Genomic DNA, 19,744 nt, shown 5'->3' with positions numbered 1-19,744 from the left:
TGGTTTTCTTTTCCAATCTTACACTTTATGGAACTGATTGCTTTTGATAAACTTGAAATATGTCATAGGTTAAATAAGCTCTATTTAAACATACATTTTCAGACCGCTTATTTCTTTGATGTTAGTCTGCAGAGTGCTGCTTTGCTCTGTAAAGACGGAAGATCTCTAAAATGAGGTTCAAGCAGTCTTTCTGATGTTTATCACGAATGAGTCATCTTTTAACATAATGCAAGGCCATGCTCATAAGTAATGGCTGCAACTTCATTAACCGCAGTACTTGAGAAGATATAGTTACATCATTTACTGCTTTTGTGGTAGTGTATCGCAAATTAAACAAGACACTTAATAAAATAACTAATATTTAAGTTGATTTCATAAGCTGATAAATTACAGTCAAATAGTAAACACAGTCATATGAGAAATAATTCTAAGGCTTTACCTATCAGGGTATAATAAAAATAATCAGGTCCTTATCAGGTCTCAAAATTAAGTAAATACAACCTCAGGTGACGTAGAAAACATGACATATTACACTGTCTATATATTTTATAAATTAGGAAATAGTGGTTGAAGAACTAAGTACACCTTCACTCCTTTTATAGGAATAAAGAAGGTAAGAAACAGCAAGGTGCTGTAATCAAATGAACCTGAATCATTCAGGTGTATGTTAACACAATGCCAAGAAAATCAATTGTTGCTACCCATCAGTCTGGAAAGAGTTGGAAGGCCACTTCCAAATATTTGAGGTCCATCATTCTACAGTGAGAAAGATTATTCACAAATGCAAGACATTCAAGACAGTTGCCAATCTTCCCATGAGTAGACATCCAAACAAATCCCCCCCCCCCAAGGTCAGTGCAAAAAACTCAAGAGCTCCACCTGAGACTCTCCAAGGCTCAGTTACCATGTTAAAGGTTAAAGTTAATGCCAGTACAATTAGAAAAAGGCTGTACAGGTTTGGCTTGTTTGGAAGTGCTGCCAGGAGAAAGCCTCTTCTCTCTAAAAAGAACACGGCAGTATGACTTCTGAAAGACTAGACTTCTGGAACAATGTCGTTTGGACAGACAAGTTCAAAGTGCAGATGTTTGGCCATAATGAAAAACACAACATTTGTAGAAAAACAAAGCGCAACAGCACGAACACCTCATACCGACTGTGAAGCCTGGTGGTGTAAGGGAGATGATTTGGACCTATTTTGCAGCCACATGACTGGGATTTTTTGCAGTCATTGAGCCAACCATGAACAACTCTGTACACCAAATTATTCTAGAGTGAAATGGGAGGTCATCTGTCTGATAGCTAAAGCTTGGCTGAAACTTCATCATGCTACATGACAATGAATCCAAGCACAGCAGAAAACCTACAACAGAAAGGGTGAAAGTTCAAGCTCTCAGTTAATGTAAAATAACTGAAGGGTGAAAGATATCAACTGTGGTTGTATTTAAACCATTTTAGAATCTGTTAATGTAAAAGATGATTTGGGGGATTTTTTTTTTTTTTTTTGTTATATCCTGATATGTGAAACTTTGGACCAGAAAGAGGGTCTAGTTTGTTTTCCACAACTTTACAGCATTTAACTTATGAAAACAGCAAGGCAATCACTTGCATTAATTCTCTTTTAGTTAGTCAACTTTTTTGCAGCTGGTTCTTATACTTGCCTAAACAAAAAGCCTAGGCTAATTGCAAAGTCAAAGAAGTAGATAAACTAAACCATAGGCCATAAGTATATCCATAAGTCATTTGAATTTGTCCTCTGAATAACAGTAAAGACAACTTGTCTGATAATTTGTCATGAAATTTCATGAAAAGGCAACAAAGACAACAAGACCGAGAGATCACCCCACTCAGTGGGATAAATCTTTGTATGTAAAACTGTTCAGATGGACTAAAGTGGAAAGCTGATTTCTATAATTACCATTACTGCTGCTACATATTTAAAAAGTTAAACATTGCAAGACAGAAAGAATACAGTTATGCTGTACAGTTACAGATTGACCTGGTAAGATAAAAGCATTAAAATGTACCAAAATGTTGCACTTTACAAAATATAAAAAGCTTCCTTGTGAAATACCGGCAACCACATAAGAGGCGTTTGCTCGCCTCCGGCAGAGAGATACTTTCAGAAGGTAAAAAACAGAGCTGTAACAAAGAGCTGTGGAACTTTCTTTACAATTCAAAAGCTGCAAATGTGATTTACAAACAACACAAATCCACTTTCAATCATTTAATAAAAGCTTGGATACAAGACCTTTTTTTTTTTCTTTTTTTTTTTACAGCATGTGGCATGTGTTAAGTTGTATTGGTGGAAAATCCATTTTCTAAAACAACTGCAGTAAGACTGAATAAAACCCCCAAAATCTTAACAAGGCATTTTTCAGACATTCAACATTCACCACAGTTTGGATCGGATAATAACAACAGTGTGCTGGTTTAGGGGGCCAACTGACCAACAATATACTCTTCATCTTCTTTTAATGGAGTTGCCAGAAACACTATCACAAATATAAAGATTTTTTTTAATATCTAAAATATTTATATAAATAGAAAGTAATTAAAGATCTGGGCAAAATGACAAAGTGCAAAACAGGAAAAAAAAAAGGAAAAGAAACAGGGAGGGTTTAAAAAAAACAAAAACAAACTTTAACAGCAAAGACAATATACAACTGCTCTGAAATCAGCAACCATGAGCCTTGTCTTCATTTTAGCTGCAACAGACCGTAACTTCCCATTTCTATTTCTTCAACCAGTAACCCAGGTTGGCTTCTTTTCCCCAACAAACACTTGATCTTTGATCAGTAGATACATGTGAGAAGGTACTGGGTGAGAAAAGTGAAATCTATCCAATGATACCAAGATCTGTAACCAGTAAATAACAACAAAAAAAAGAAGTATCGACCATCGCTTTAGTAGTGTATGCGTTGATCTGTTATTAAACGTCTGTTGATTTAAACAAGTGAGCACAGCAAAGAAAACTGAAGAAAAATTAAAAGATTTGTTTATCTTGTCATAAAAGGTATGTTAGCCATTTAACTGTACACAGCCAGTACCCAGTTAAACCATGTGTATCTACAGCGAAACAAAGCCTACCATGCAGGTTCTATTAAACTGATCTAAACTGGCAGACAATCTCACGCGCTGATGGATAGTCATGGGAAGCACTTTGAGTACTTGGAAAAACGTAACACAAATACAAATGATTATGTACAATTCATTCATCATTAGTGCTTAAACAAAACAACCAATGAGTCCAAAAAGAGTTAGTTTCCACTGAAGCAGTTGGCAAGTACCAGGTGAGTGCATTTCTGAGAGTCACACTGCTAAACAGCAAATTTAAATGCTTTCAGTTACGTTAGCTCTATTGGCAGCAGCAATGAAAGAAAGAGGGGGGTACTTTTCTGACATTTTAAAGGTTTATGCCATTTGTTTTTTGACCCATTACGACATCTGCTGCACTTCAAAAGGGACCTGTTATGCCTTTCTCCATTAGCTGTCAAAGTCTAGTATTAACAAGTAATCTTTGTAAGCCAAAAGCTTGAGCCTTAGACTGATATAATCCATTTTAGACAGTTTTTTTTTCTACTTATGCAGTTGGGAAGGGCCACCAATCAAATGAAAACTGGCTCAAAGGGAGGAGCTAAAAGTCAGTATAAGGAAAATCTGAATTATTTTGAATTATTAATGGAAGCAAGCATAGGAGATCCCATTTGAAATAAGAAAAATCTCTTCACATTTTCTGATCGACTTTTTTGATATCCTGTTAAATTTTGTAACACTTTAAACATTTAACCTGTGACACACAGTGCTATAGAAAACAAAAGCATATAGTTTCCCTTCAAATGTAAGTGTTGTCTTTTTAAATCAGCACTGCTTTTTTACACCTGATGCTGCATCTAATAAAAGACAGGGAGGGCTCAAAGGAATGACTACCGAGCTACTGGAGAAGAAACGGTACCTAGCTTGAGCTGGGCAGCTGTGAAGCAAGCGGATACATTTTGACCCAGTTCTGACTCGACATAACACAACAAACCAAGCGTAATCGCACTGAGATGAGGCCAACAGGCCTTGGAAGATAAAGATAGTTTAAAAATATAGCTATAGTTTTGAACACTGGAAGAAGTATGAAAAAGGGTGAACCCGCAGGAAATTGGGAAAGTGGTGCCCCTTTATATGAAAATACAAATAAGGGCCTGGTTTCACAAAACAAAACCTAACCAGCCTTTTGTCTTGCAATAGTAAGAAGAAATAATTGTGACCTCCGGGCCTATTATCTCTTGACAGGACAAAGGAGGATCTAAACGAGAACACAGTAGAACCAGACTACTTCACTTTCCTTTTAGAGCCTTAAATGCTTGCACAATACTGCATCTAAAGTGTATACACATAATTTGTAGTATGAGAAACAACATGTGGGATATGGTTCTAAAGTTTCAGAGATCAAGATTTCTGTCAGACTACAATAATTATTTAAAACTAATATTAGAAATTTAAAAAGAACAGAAAAAGCATGTATTGTTTCCTATTGATGACAGTAAACATAGACAGCAGCCTTGGCTCAACTTAGTTTGTGTGATTATTAACTAACGATCAAATTATTGAAAGTTTTGAGAAACCAGACCGAGCTCATTATCATTAATAAACACAGACTAAGAGACAGGAAAGCTAAAAAAATACCCTCTCTCCTACCTCATAATTGGGAAAAGGGGACAATTATGAATAAATACAAAAATAAGAACAGATATGTACACATTTTTAATAATATGAACTATAATAATACTTTCAACATTTCTTCAAAATGCAATAGAAATCTTTTTTTTTTTTTTTGCTGAAAAAAAGTCTCAAACCCTCAAAGGTCAGTTAGATAAAAAAAACAAAAACAAAAACAAAAGAATGATAAATTATTATACAAAAAAAGCGCCATCCAACACCTTAATATTAATAACAATAATTCCATTTTTGGATGCAAGTCCAGGAGTTTCTTGCAATGTTTAAACCAGGACGAAGGGGAAAAAAAATACAAAAACATTCTTAAGTTAAATCTGACTTCTTCCTATATTGAAATACAATGCATTGATGTGGCGTTGTTGGTAACACAGATGTCTTCTTCTTCCCTTGTCTGAACAGGTTCTTGTGTGGCACTGCTGGAGATGGCTCTGGAATCAGCGAACAAGGAAGGAAGGTGAACTGAGGGCAGTAAGTGCACTTTGAACACAGGCATGCTGGGATGAGCAGGGAGCATTGGGGGGCAGGGGGACAGTAAATAGAGAAATGGACAAAGTTGTTTGGTACAGAAAGAAAGAGGTTAAAGAAGAGGTAAATGCTGGATAAAACCCAGCTCATCTCTTTTTAAAGCAAAAGGAAAATAAAAAAAAATAAAAATAAAAAATAGAGAAACGCAAAAAAAGGGGTGGAGCCACTGAGGTGGCATAGCTGAAGTCTGAGTCCTACAGTAGTCGTGTCAGTAGGTCCTTTAAACATCAAACTCCCCCAAAGAAATCACAGTTATCTTTCCACTCAGATTTCTGAAAATAAACTCTGGTTATCCCCCTGCAAAAGTCAACAGTGGTGGTATCATTAACAGTGCCTTAAAATTCCCTTATCAGGAGGATAACAGGTTTTTGAAATCCTGTTCTGTAAAGACCACAACGGCGCGGAGCAGCTTTCCATCAAAATGATCCGTACTGAGGGATAAGTGGTGGAAGCCACTGCCAGCCAACTGTGGGCAAAGACTTCAGAGTCCTGCTGTCACAGCAGGTGAACTGAACTGTTTTTGGATAAAACAGATGTGACATGATGAAGCAGTCTGATTGGTGCTGTAACTGGAAGAGTGGTGAGGTCAAAGGTCACAAACGGTGGTGGCCTGAACAGCTGCCCAACATTCTGTCCATTAAACAGGTTTCTGTCAGTGATGCAACTTGGCCTGTGGAGAAAAACGCACACTTGTCAAGTGATTTTAATTTCTTGCCTGTAAAGCAGCAGTTTCACAGCAGATGGAAGTTTAATTTGTAATTTATTAATTTATTTGCACAACACAGTCATTCATTCTTAGAGCTAATGACGATACCAATTTAATAATAAGCATATATTTTTTTTATATTTTGCTTGTTTTACATTATTGTATTTTGCACAACTCTGTTGCTTGTGAAGCTCGCACACAAGAATTTCACTCACATGTACTGTACCAGTGTACCTGCACATGTGATGTGACAATAAAAGTGATTTGATTTGATTTGATATATTTAAAGATCACTTATTAGCTTGCAACTTTTGCTCATTAATCAAAATCTGCAACAGTTTATGTTTTAGTAGAGGCAGTGACAGTGGTAGAGGAAAAGTCTAGGATCATCCTCTCAGGACAATGAACCAAAATCCAAGTCTAATGCATCAAAGAGTGACAAACATAGGCGTGGCGCTCAGATTTACAGAGACATCACCTAAACTGGTGGGTCTCCCAATTGCTGAAAATAATTAGAATAAACAAAATTTTGACCACGCATACAGAGTATTGAACCACCCCTCATACCTTTTTTTTACCTTTATTCTTATTATTTTAGGAAAATGGGAAAGAGGTACAGCAATGAATTGAAATATGTGCAAAACACTTGAATATGTAATGCTGTGTATGAGACAAAAAAGTTTGTATAATTCTAACAAGGCAACCCTTCCACTGAGACCATTTCAGATGAGGTTTCAGTAAACAGGAGGTGGATCAACTGAAGAGCCAAATGCACCTCTCAGGTCCTGTGTCAGGTCTTTGCTGAGTTTTTGTTTTTGCTGTTTCTTAAGGACATGACTTTCAGACACTGCTCAGATGTTGTAGAGAGTTTTTAGGCCTGACACTTCTTTTGTTCTTTTGCAGAAAACTGCATCTTCTGTCATTCAAAAACAAGGTGGAACTGAATTTGCTCAGCTGTCATCACTGTAGCTTATATCTCTCACTATTTCAAGGACCACCTGATTTTAAGTGGTCACATAACAAGTGCGCAAACTTCACCTGCTCATCTATTCACCACTGAATGGTGAAGTACGTCTTTGCTGTTGACCATGGGTCAATGACTGGAGCTTCTTGTAATAAATGCTGAAGGTCTCCTACACACCAGCTCTTAGCTGACTATCAGACTGGCTTGAGAATTCAAAACTCAGCACACTAAAATATATTCCAGGTAGTAAATGACTGCTTACCTGTCTTGGGGATTCAGGCCCTGAAGCTAGTATCCCCCCACTATCGCTTCCATTCCCAAAGAGGCTATCTAACCCACCCAGTCTGCTCAGCTTGTTGCCCTTTCCTCTGTAGGAGCTGGGACTTCGCCTCTTCCTCCCTTCTGCTCCTCCCCCATAAGCTAAGGGTCCTGTGGGAGGAGCCATTGGTTGGTGGGCAGCTGAGGTTGGTTCCCTGTTAGGTGAGTAGGGTATACTGGTGCTGCCAAGTTCACGACTGGAGAGAAGCAAAAGAAGGAAAACAGTATGTTGTGTCTACATACTCACAATAAGTATACTACATGTTATATGAATATACAATATGTTGAACTAAGTCTGCATTCCCTCTGACTACAATCATGACTTGTTAAAAGAGAATTTAATGGCATAACATGTAGGTATAATCAAATATTTTTGGGAAATAAAAAAATTACTTGTAAAGTTAAATATCAAAGTACAGTTTTTACAAGTTTTCAAAATTGTGGCCTCTTAATGCAACTTTTTTTTTTTAATTTTACTGGGGACTCACCTGTTTTGCGATATGTGGCTTTGAGGGCCATCAGCTTTAGATAGCCAGTCCTCTGAGCTTCCCCAAAGTTCGCTATCCCCATGACCAAGTCCCTTTTTCTTGGCTGGGGAGGCAGCTGTCCCTCCCGAGCTTTGTAACTGTGAATGAAAGCTCCTGTCGTTCCTTTTGTAATTATCCACAGTGGGAAACAAGGAAGAAGAGGAAAATGAGGAGGAAGAGTAGGAAGTTTTTTTTCTCTTCTTAGTTCCCGCTACAGGTTCCTCCATGTCTTTGGATGGACGACTTGCTTTATGCGTGCCGTTACGGGCTTTGCCCTGTGCGAAGACTTGGGTGTGGGGTTGCGGGGAGTCTCGGATGTTAAACACCCCAGCTGTGGATGCAGACTGAGGAAATGTGGCGGTGTACGAGAGGGAGTTGGGGAGGGAATTGAGCAGACAAGAGGTGGGAGAAGGGGCTTGATGTGAAGGTATGGAGGATGTACCAGATGGGGAGAGGAGGCTCTCAGCAGCCAGAGGCACCTTCCTGAAACATGAAGAAGAGAATCTTTCAAAAGAGAAATGTACCAATAAAGTTGTTTTACTGCTAGAATAGCTTGTAGGAAACCTTAAGTAACAATCAATATGCAGTATTTTACTGAACAATGGTTTTCTAAGCTCATTTTAGTGTCTTCCCCTCATTTCATCAGCCTCCTCGGCTATTTTTACTTTACTTCACACGATTAAAACTCAGAAATTATTTATCTATTGTGATTGTGCAATCATTAACTGCATGCAAACCTGTTCTTTTTTTTCCTCTATTTTTACTAGTTTTGATCTTTGATTAAAAACTTACAGGCTTCATGTGTGATTTTTTTTCACCTTCTATTGTTTAAAAAACAAAACAAAAAAACCCTTCCCGTCTAAAAAATTAAGCAGAATTTGAATCTGTTTTCCACAGCTGATGAGTTCATCCCTTTCCCTCACATCTTTCCATTAAAACATTACATTTTGCTCATCTTTACCATTTCTCACCCAAACCTATTAACCTTTAAGCAAAATATGGTAGCAGAATAATCAAAGAATACACTCGCCTCCACATCTGGGCGTTGAGGTGTTTCTCCACCATGTTTTGGAGTGCCAGCCTCATCCTGTCCCATCGCCTGTCAAACACATAGTGGCCTCGTCCCATCAGCCTGCTGCTGAATATGCAAAACTGTAAGGGGGAGAAAGAAGACAGCTCAGGTGAGAATGTTATGAAAGAATCATAAAAGAGGCAAGGCGAATGATTCTGAAAAGAAAAAGGAAGAGTGGAGGAGTAAAAAGCAGTAAAAGAGGCATCAAATGATGGAACAAAAGAGATAAGCTGTTTTCACACATCAGCTCTGGACAACATCAGGGGAATTAGGTTGGGACACTGCGCCAAGTTGTCCTTTCTGATACTGAGCTCAGAGCAGGAGACAGTCTAGTTCAGATTTGTTCTCAATCCTGGAAATAATTCTTTTGGTTTAGGCGAAGGTGCTAACTGGATACAACGCATACGAGGCAGGGCGAAGGGCGTGAATTCTGGCCATCAGGTATCATAAAGACTAAAAAGGAGGTGTCGATTAAAAATAATGTAATTTTAGTTCAAATTACATCAGATACTTGTGTTTTCATGTCTACGTAGGTTGGGTAATGTCTAAAAATGAACTAGACAACAGTCCATATGTAAAAAATGCCATAGATGAAGAACAACAGATGCTTAAGAGAAAAACAATGTTAAAATATTTTTAGAATTTCAGAAAATAAAAAATGTAACTGAAACTTTTAACAGGAAATATACAGTATAGTGTACAACTTTTATGGAGTATGATAACTTTTAGAACCTCCCATTAATCTAACCGTTCAGGTTGAAACTGACTATGAAGTGAGAGCTCTGGCTTGAAGAAGTATAATAATCAAGCATTTCTTTAAATTTAGTAAAATGCAGACTTTAGGAGTAAAAAAACATGTCTGCATCAGCTTTCCATATATTTTAATAATATTATGGGCACTTAGTACTCGCCATTTTAAAAGGAACAAGAGGACATGCCTGGAAAACTTCCAATGTCAGCATAACTTCAGCAAATTAATACTCCCTACCAATGAGCCTATACACAACCTGCATGTGGCGCCTGTACAAAAACGGTGGTGCAAAAAATGGCAACACACTTTATTTAAAGACTTCAATCTTATTTCTAATCTTTATGCCAGCGGTCTCAAACTTAAATGAGTTGCGGGCCACTGCTGGCACTGTCATCTAATTGGAGAAAACACCCACAAATATTTCCAAAAATGTAGTGTTTTTTTTTTTATACGATATTTCAAATATCGTATAACAAGAAACTCAAAATTGTTTTCTTTACAAATAACTCTCTCACTGAACTAACACAGCCATTCGCTCATCATGTTTGTACTGTCTGCTCATATTGCCTTCATATTAAATAACTTTTTGCTTTTTAAAGAACCTATTTTAACATTGCACTCAACAACAAACAAATCCCCCAAACTTCAAGGGCCAAATAGCATTATATTTCTTCACGTCAATATTTGGGCCGCACATAGGAGTGACGTGGGCCGTGAGTTTGAGACCCCTGCTTTACGCTGGCTCATTGCTCTAGCTCTAAGGATAATACAAACTGGATAAGAGTGTGAGATCAACCATTTAGCATAGAACACAATCTCTTTTCCAAAATAGCAAACTTTTCCTTTAACACATACTATCAAGCTACACCTGAGGCTGAACTGGAACAAAAATATTTCCGCTAAATGACATATAAAAGCAGACCCTGCAGGGATAAAATAGGAGATAGGATGACTAAAACTTTTGTGAATGGGCTACTGAACGCCCTGAGGTTATGGAATAAGAAAATGCATGGTAGTGCAGCATTACTGGTCCTTCTATTTTACCCCTAAAGGCTGCGGGTGATGACTGGAGTAGTGAACCGCAGGTCTGTCAGCATCCTCTGGATCTGCATCGCCCTCGTCACTGGAAAGTCGACTGCTTTCTCCAGCAGCGGTCACCCAGCTGTGGGGAGCTGGTTCTGGGTTAGGGGCCTGGACAGGAGATGCTACCGTGAGCAGAGGACCTGAGGTGGAAGTGGAGGAGCCTCCTGGAACCCTGAGACAAAGGGGTGAATAAAGTAATGAGACAAAGTGGGTTAAGGATTAAAGAAGGGGAAACATATGGGATAGAAAAAACGAAAATTAAAAAAAAGAGACAGAATAGGAGCCGTGACAGGGAAATTTAAATGTGAATGCAGAAGACGAAGAGTGTAAACAAAGAAAGAAGGAAAAAGGAAGCAAACTCCAAATAAGTTCATTTTTAAAGAAGGATTTTGTGCTCTAAATAGAAACAGGATATATGTTTCTCACAACAATTTGACATAGGGTGATTTTTCTGCTTTTGTTACTCCCTTCTAGCAAACTGTGTCTATAGCATCCCCTGGTGGAAAAGGGTGCATCTGTCTGGAGAAAAAATGCTCAAGTATGCAAGTGAACACAATCTTCTCAAAATGACAAGTAAACATACTTAAGACTAAAATAAATAAGCCATTATTTCTGTTTAGAAAGAATTCCCTTTCTCTAAAAGAGCAGTTTAACTTCAGTGGCCAAAGTTTAACAACATAAAAATGGCAGAAGTACATAGAAAACTATATAAAGTAGGCATTATAATATACAATGCTCCTGAAACACACTCCTCATTTTTAAAGCTGATTAGATTCCTAAAGCTTTTATTATTTGCATATTTAATACTTTTCACATCCTTGGTACCTTGGTATGTGTGCATTTGCCAGCCGCAGCTTCAACGTGGAGAGAGGTCGTCCATTGGGGCAGTGAGACTTGCTAGGAGACGAGCTCTCTTTAGATGTAATACTCTGGCTGGAGTCTTCCTTCCCTCCCTGCGCTCTGTCCTTGTCCTTGTCCTTTTCTTTCACTCCATCCTTCTCCTTCGCCCGCCCCTTGTGTTCAGCCAGGAGGATGTCAAAATGTTTCCTTCGGCCAGGGACAGCCCGCCGGTGGGTTAAAGAGTGAGTCTGCAGCAAATGAAAAAAAACAAAAACCCAATTATTTTATTCTTTTATTCCTCTGACCGTTTAGAAATACTGGGTTATTTCCAGAGAGACTTTGTAAATGAAAATATTGATCTGTGAAGAACAGACTGTACCACAAACACACTTCATTGGGATTGAATGCTGCATTGAGAGAGGCTCAAGACACGACTCTTTGGTTTCATGATAGTTTCCATAACCTCACACTGTATGTGTCTACGTCACACCACACAAACACGGGTAAATATTACCTGTGCCTGTATACCTTTCCAGGTACTTTGGAAGGTAACCAGCCATCAAACATTTGGTTTTCCAATAGATATTTACCAAACAAGTCAGAGAGGTTGCTTTGGACTGCCAGGCCTGCGTTTGGAAAGAAAACTACTTCCTGCACTTATTCAAAGGGAGCAGCGAAGGTCTGTGCATCTTTAACCACAAGGTCCCGAAGGTTTATGTATCACATTTCTAACTATCCTGACTACTGAATACACATTTGAAAGAAAATAAAACTTTAAAAAACTGAACAAGATGCCAGTGTTTGGCGTGCTAGTCGAAATTATGGTGATGTATTAGGGTTTTCTGAAGTAATGCTGAATTCAGAAAGAAAGGGGAAATCTGAACACTGACAAGTGTCAAATGTAAGTTAATTTTAATTTAAAGATCCACCACCACCACTGCACTTTCCTCCCCCATCTCCACCTCATCCTCTTCCTTATCACCCAAAGCTTCATCTCCTGACCTGAAATCAGGACTCTAACGTCAGAAAATGTCCATAAACATGCCTATTTATTCCTGATTAGATTATTCCAGATTAGACATGTGACCTTCCTGCCTCCAGATAGCTGACATTGAGCTGGCTGGTTAAAAGCCAATGTCCCTCTGATCAACAGTTTGATTACATTCTCACATTGTGTGAGAGTTTATTTGCCAATTGCCTGAGTGTGACAACATTAAAATCCATTTTAACATTTTTTTTGTAACGCTGGCAATATCACTATCATTGATCTGAAATGAGCTCCAGTGACTCATCAGCCCATACTGGACACATTCACAAATTTTTACAGCCTCGGATGCTTCACAAACAGCACAAAACCGATCGATATTAAATTTTACATCTTGTAAATATGTTTGGTGTTTTTTTGGTTTGTTTTGTGGATAGTTTGGCAATGTGCCCTCTAGCTTATCAAGACAAAATGCTATGTGTCTAGCGATGCTGGAGATAGTAGATCTGAACAAGATTACTTTGACAAACCACTCCCACATGAAAAAATGGCAACAAATTAGCCTGATACATCTTTAATTACTTAACCAGTTTGCAGTGATTAGTAAAGCTCAGCAGAGGTAATTATAGGGCAGTAAAATAGAGTATTACTTCTTAAGATGTTTTAGCCTCATCCAACATCTATAATTACCTCATCAGGGGAAGTGTAGGCCCTGTAATGCCTGAGCAATGCTACCCAGCATTAACCGAAAAAGGGTGTACACACAAGAGAGGCAGCCAAAGAGCTAGATATGATCATAGCTGTGGTCGGCGTCTTTCAGTAGCGACGTTAATGTGCCCTTTAATGCTATTACTCTCATAAATTAAAAAAAAAAAAAAAAAAGAGCTGCTCTTGTGGTCAGACAGAGAGCAGGAGGGTCAGACGTTACTATTATCTCCACAGAAAGCACGCAGAGGTTGAGAGTGTGGGTAACCCTGCACTCGTGCGTTTATTTGCGTTACCTTGCAGGTGAGAGACCGTGTGCAGGGTCGTTTAGTCTCGGGGTCCTGCACTCCGCAGTGCTTGTTGGGATCAAACACTCTCCCTGCAAAAACAAACACAACACAGAAACACACACTGGAGTCATCTGGTAATTTCTTCCTTCCTTCCTTCGAGTATCAAATCACATTTGATGGGAGTGGGAGCGCTGCAACACCACGAGCAAATCAATTTTCCTCTTCTGAGACAGCAGTTCACTCGCGTCCTCGCTCACATTTGTCTGTTCACATGTTGCTATATTCATTTGATCATTCAGTTGTGGTCTAAGCTACTCTAATAGTACCAGTCTGTGTGACATTATTAGCAGTTCTTCCAGTATCAAACAAAGAAAAAAGCAAAAAACAAAGAAAGACTCTTCATACTGTGACAAATTATTCTTGACACGACATGCTGTCAGCCTGACAAGAGTCACTAGTGACTGACAGCCGAGCACACTCTCTCCAGCCTTAATGAACTGTATCCAGAGGGGAAAATTTGCACTTGATAATGATCTCCACCCCTAAAATTTAAGGCCAATTTCTTACCCAAGTCTCTGATGTATGTTGTAGGAATAATATTAAAATGTATATGATGAAATGACTCTAGTAAGAGTGGATGAAATACATATATGTAGTTTGTGAGGGGCTGCCAGTTATGATGAGGACTCAGCTCCTTATCATAACAGCAGTTTCTTCTGGCTTGAGTTTTAACATTTTTAACAGTCTCTGTCTTTGTTGTTTACTCACTTGATGTCCAAAAGGTTAATTATACTAATTTTCTCTCTGGTTTCATTCTTATTATTACAGCCAAAATAGCTGATTTGGCTCCTCACCTTTGAAGTCAACTTTCTCTTACTGGCAGCCCTTCAAAAACAAAAAGCAGTGTGCCTGGGATGACAACATTAGAGACACGACACACAAAAAAAAAAAAGTACCCGACAAATGATTTTACTTGTTAATGGCATCAATTACACAGTTATGCTTAGTTAATGAGTCTCTAAAACTTAAGCTGTTAAGCGTGTGAGTCTTAAACTGCAAAACAGAATTTTATTTTTGGAATAAATAAATTTAAATCAGCCTTTCAATTAGTGTTCTATTATTTGTCAACTTGAAATGTCAAACCTAACTATTTAAGTTAGGTTTGACGATCGTGGCTCAAGAGTTGGGAGTTCGCCTTGTAATCGGAAGGTTGCCGGTTCGAGCCCCGGCTTGGACAGTCTCGGTCGTTGTGTCCTTGGGCAAGACACTTCACCCGTTGCCTACTGGTGGTGGTCAGAGGGCCCGGTGGCGCCAGTGTCCGGCAGCCTCGCCTCCGTCAGTGCGCCCCAGGGTGGCTGTGGCTACAATGTAGCTTGCCATCACCAGTGTGTGAATGGGTGGATGACTGGATATGTAAAGCGCTTTGGGGTCCTTAGGGACTAGTAAAGCGCTATATAAATACAGGCCATTTACCATTAAGTTAGGTTTGACATTTAGAAAGAGACAGAAAAAGCAGTTAGTTCTCTACTCTGCCTACATTTGCAGACAGACAGACCTTTCTTCCTCCACACAGACTTGCAAATAAACAGCAGCCTCCAGTCAGCAGGTTATCTTGAACAGTGTTACTATCACAGGGCTGTAATCTTGTGCTGGCCTTTCCTATAATCCCTGTAATCGTTCTGTGTTTGCAGTATGAGACAGCAGCTCCAGTGGATATATCCAGAGCAACAAACACGCACTCAGACATAAACAAACTCACATGCGCGCTCCCTCAGTTCTTACAAACTTGATAAAAGGGAGAGAGAGAGAGAGAGAGAGAGAGAGAGCGGGCGAGACAGAGGAAGGAAGATGATCGCTGTGAACAGAACCCGAGCAAGACAAACCAAACAACACCAAAAGCAGAAGGTCAAGAAGAGCAAGAAACAAGACGAGTGACGTGCAGAGAGAAAAAGATCCAGCCGGGAGCCTGCGAAATAAAAATTAGGATAGAGCATGAGCTTGTGAAAGAGAGAGAGGAGGAAACAAGGAGGTCGAGAGGCAGGCGGTGTAGAGTGAGAGGATGGGAAAAAAAATGTAGACACACAGGAGGTGGGGAAAATCTCTCAAGAAGACAAGCAGCTTTTTGGCAGTGAGAGCTCGTGAATTAGAGGGTGTAAATCAGAGGCTCAGAGCATAGAGGCACTTGGTGCAAACTGAGAGAAAGATTAGTGAAATGAAAAGAGGAAGAGAAGGAAAAGCAGCATAGAGAGATGTGACACACAAAAAAACAAACCCTGAAATATCAATAGGAAATTTTTTTAACTTTATTGCCACGTGTTTTCACCCCTTCTTATACAGAATGATCCATTCAGTTAACTTGCGCATAAATGTGAATATGAAAGGAAAAAAGTTTGGGAGTGAGAATTAGTAAAAAAAGCTGAGATAGGCAGGCAAGCAGTGAATAACAAGAAAGGAAAAAAAAAAGGAGAGAGAAATCCATTAAACGTAGGGAGGTGTCTGACCAATTCCGAAGCTCACAGTTTCACACGCTGCTGACCAGTGTGCCGCTAAACACTCAGGCTGGAAGCTGTCAAAAGAATACTGAGGAAAAGTGCACAAGCTTATCTGGGTGCAAGTGTGCGGTAATGTAGGAATTCTAATGTAAAGCTCAGTAGAAGGAATTAAATGAGCAAAGGCTGAATTATGTAACTCTTGCAGCACAGGAATGTCAATCGTCTGAAGCGTCAAGAATCAGTTTCTTGAGCTGCAGGCTGATGGACTGAAATCCTAAATCAACCATAAAAAAGGCAGGAAGGAAAATGACTCAATATGTCACAGTAAAATACACATGCAGTAAGACTTCTCTGCTGGATCCCCCCCCCCCCCCCCCTTCCTAGAAAAAGAAAAAAAAGAAAGAAAGAAAGTGCTGACCTGAAAGTCTTTTGTGACTCCTGGAGGGAGTCTTAGTCCCATTCTGTTGCTTCTTCTCCAACGGCGACACTGATGGCAAAGCTGGGAGAGCAACAGCTCGGTGAGAAGGCGAGGGCGACAGGGAGGATTTCCGATCCAGTGGGGAGGGAGACGGCGTTGACGCCGCCCTTCTGTCCAGCGGGGAGCGAGCTGGACTGGGCCGCTTATCTAGAGAGGATGGAGGCGTGATGGATCGCGGCGTGGATGGTCCGCTGCTGCCACGACCATTTGTGAGCTTTTCGCTCGATCGCTGGGAGGCCTGGGTAGTGAGGGATGAAGGCTTATGCGAGGAAGGGGAGGAAGAGGAAGAGGTGAGGCGCACGTGTGTCGCTGAGTCGCCTCGGCTTAGACAGGGCATCTTCTCCAGGCTTACGACTGGCAGCGACACGCTGGAGAATAGTGGGAAGAGAGTTGCAGACAACTTTTTTTTGCAATTAATGAATAAAATGTGGGATTTTATCGGACTTAGTAACAATGTTACCACATTGTGCACGCACCAGGTCTTGTTCCGCGCCCCCTTGGGTGGGTACACAGCAAGTGGAGCCTTGCTGAAGCGGGAGTGAGGGTAATCTTTAGGTATCCTGAACGCCAGTGTCTCCCCAGGACTGGGAGCTACAGCGGGAGGCACTGTGGATGCTTTGGGCTTCATGGCCAAAAAAGGACTCCTGGAGGGGACTGGGGAGCTGTGCTGCTTCTCTAAAACAGATCAAGCCCAAAAGAAAGAAAGAAAGAAAAAAAAGCTCTTATTCATGCATGCCAAAAATATGAATAATAAAAATAATCATAAACACATTATAACAATCAAAACAGACCAGCAAGAGCATGCACTGCTAGTGGTAACTTTGGATGTGATTTGCCTTCAATTAGCACCGAGTCTTTTTAAACCAACTCTACCCTGCTTAGTTGCCAGATGGCTATGTTGTAACACAGGGGAGAGCAAATCTGTGGCTGAACTTCTCCACAAAAAGAAATTTCAAATCAACTAAGGATGCTTTTCTCTAATTAGCAGTATGCCTGAGACCATCTGAAGTGTCCTTTTCGTGATGACCCCTGACCCCCCACCCCACCACACCACAAGAGCCAACAATTACAATATTTTTGACCCAGATCTGATCAGAATACACAAGTTGGAAAAAAGTAAGGTGCTGAGAACACAGAAGGAAACATAGACGGGAGTAAATCACAAAGCAGCAGGGAGGAAACATGGCGGAGAGGAGAGGAGCTGACACTTACGGTTTTTGCTATGCATGTCTTTGTGGGATCAGGGTGGGTGGGGGAGTGGGGGTGTGTGGTCCAGGACTGTCTCTGTGTCTGTCTCACAGGGAAACTATACCCCAGCTACCTGAATGAAAACAGAGGATTGAATATATCGTGAGCACTGAGAAACGAGGCAGGGAAAAGACAGAAACAGTAAAACGGTGCTTTGGATAGCTAATAGAGTATGCAAATTAGGTGGAATGCCATCCTCTTTTTCTGTTTCCCTTAAGGCACGTCACTTCTACAAGTGAGCTAACTAAACCTAACCAACATCTGCAAGACTTAGCTCACAGATAAGCTGGAGAAAAGCTGATGTTAATTTTGGGATGACACTATCACTGGCGGGCTTTACTGTAACTTGACTCATTACCTTCTGCTTATCAAAAATGAACACTAGCATTGTTAAACAGCTGAAACTACACCTGTTCATACGCATTTGCAAACAGACTACTGTGCAGAGGCACGGATGTGGAGGCAAATATAAAGTTTTCAAAAGTCAGGCATCCACGAAATATATTATGATTACTTTGTGAGAGCATAATTTGCATGTGTGGGTGTGTGTGTGCGTGTGGCAGGTGTGTAAATAAGCCAGTGGAGGCAGACCTCCACAGAGGCAGCTGTCTTCAGAGTAGTAGGATCAAAGTCCAGCGACACATTCAAAAGTATGCACCTACAACAGTGCAAACTTTGCACATTAAATCTCTCATTATTTTACATTACATTAAGTAGTTAACTCCACTGTAAGGTTTGATGAGGCTGCGCTGCAGAAATAGATGGGGAAAAATTGTATCTAATTCAGGGTTATTGTCTGATTTAGGCATTTTATTATTTTCCCAGGAATGAAAAAGGTAAAAAAATCTGAAGAAATATGATATCAGATTTCTTGTGATTATTCAGCCAAGCCAGACACCCCCAATACTCTGCGATTCAACTGGTTTATACAATGTGTATACTATACTTTATTTGCTTTATTATACAAATAGCTTTTGCTTATGATAAGACAACAAAATAACCTGATATAGAACTTAAAAAATAATTCTTAACAAAATGTTGCAGGACTTTTAAAATCTTTTATAGCTGTATGTGACATAATGATCAACTTTTTCCCCCCAGAACAGCCTCAGATATATATCTTATATCTTATATATCAGAACTCATCCAGGGAGTAAGGAGTCAGTTGGGAGTTAATAACACTAATTTACCGTACAATACATGGGCGAGTGCCCAGGCAAGGTCACTAAGCCACTCAACCACAAGGGCACCCTCCCTACTACGCTCTCAGCCTGCTGGTTGTTATGGCAATGCAGAGAGCCCCAACGGCTGCTGATAGGCTCTTGACTCATCCTGTGGGAGGAGCCAGCTGATGATGAGGAAGCACAAGTTCTCAGAGCTCAGCTGGGTTTGTTTACACTGACAGAGGAGCAGGGAATAGAAGTAGAGAGAGGAATGGCATGAGAAAAATCTGAAATACAGATGAAGATTCTCAGAGTGTGTTGGAGTCAAAGGCATTGGACTTGGAATTTTAAAAAGAGCAAGTTGTTTGGGATAAACAGTGAATTTAAAAAAGGCATTATGGATGTATACAGAGCATGTTTCCAAAAATACCACTACTGAAGAAGTTCCCAGGAATACGGACAGACTGACATACTGAAGAAACACTTCCTTTTTTTTTTTAAAGGATATTTTTAAACTATTTCATCTACCAGAAACCATCTACCAGAGGCTGAACTTGCATGGTTTCAAACATATCACAATCACAAGCAGTAAGCATGATGGATACAAAGTTATATTGCGTCAGAGAGTGGTAACAGCAGCTCAAAGTTATGGGTTGTCATAGTAATACACAAGAAAAGAGCAGTGAGAAAGACGGAGTGTCACAGCAAGTGATGGAAAGATTTCTTATTGTCGATGCTGATCTTAACCCTAAACAGAGTCTGAAAAAAATCAACGAAACAACAACGACAACAACAAAAATAGACTGAAGCCATGCCACAGCTGAACATTTTTTCGATCAAGTGTGGGTAAACAAGTGTTTTTCTATATTTAACAT

General features: G+C 39.8%; 1 protein-coding gene across 1 annotated transcript in view; it reads right to left on the bottom strand.

Moving 5' to 3' along the window:
• Positions 1-2,178: 2,178 nt before the first annotated feature.
• The window catches only part of atxn7l1 (ataxin 7-like 1), a 30,180-nt gene continuing 12,614 nt past the window's right edge, over positions 2,179-19,744 (bottom strand). The window contains exons 4-12 of the mRNA XM_063501302.1: positions 16,935-17,133; positions 16,399-16,826; positions 13,495-13,577; positions 11,494-11,756; positions 10,630-10,840; positions 8,789-8,914; positions 7,724-8,241; positions 7,180-7,432; positions 2,179-5,917 (exon numbers count right to left, since the gene is read on the bottom strand). Of these exons, the coding sequence (XP_063357372.1) occupies positions 5,900-5,917; positions 7,180-7,432; positions 7,724-8,241; positions 8,789-8,914; positions 10,630-10,840; positions 11,494-11,756; positions 13,495-13,577; positions 16,399-16,826; positions 16,935-17,133 (2,099 nt within the window). The 3' untranslated portion in view covers positions 2,179-5,899. The remainder of the gene's footprint in view (positions 5,918-7,179; positions 7,433-7,723; positions 8,242-8,788; positions 8,915-10,629; positions 10,841-11,493; positions 11,757-13,494; positions 13,578-16,398; positions 16,827-16,934; positions 17,134-19,744) is intronic.

Source organism: Pelmatolapia mariae, linkage group LG17 (assembly GCF_036321145.2).
Source record: "Pelmatolapia mariae isolate MD_Pm_ZW linkage group LG17, Pm_UMD_F_2, whole genome shotgun sequence".
NCBI classification, from domain to species: domain Eukaryota; kingdom Metazoa; phylum Chordata; class Actinopteri; order Cichliformes; family Cichlidae; genus Pelmatolapia; species Pelmatolapia mariae.
Note: the sequence above shows the minus strand (reverse complement) of the source record. Positions and strands in the feature narration are given on the sequence as shown.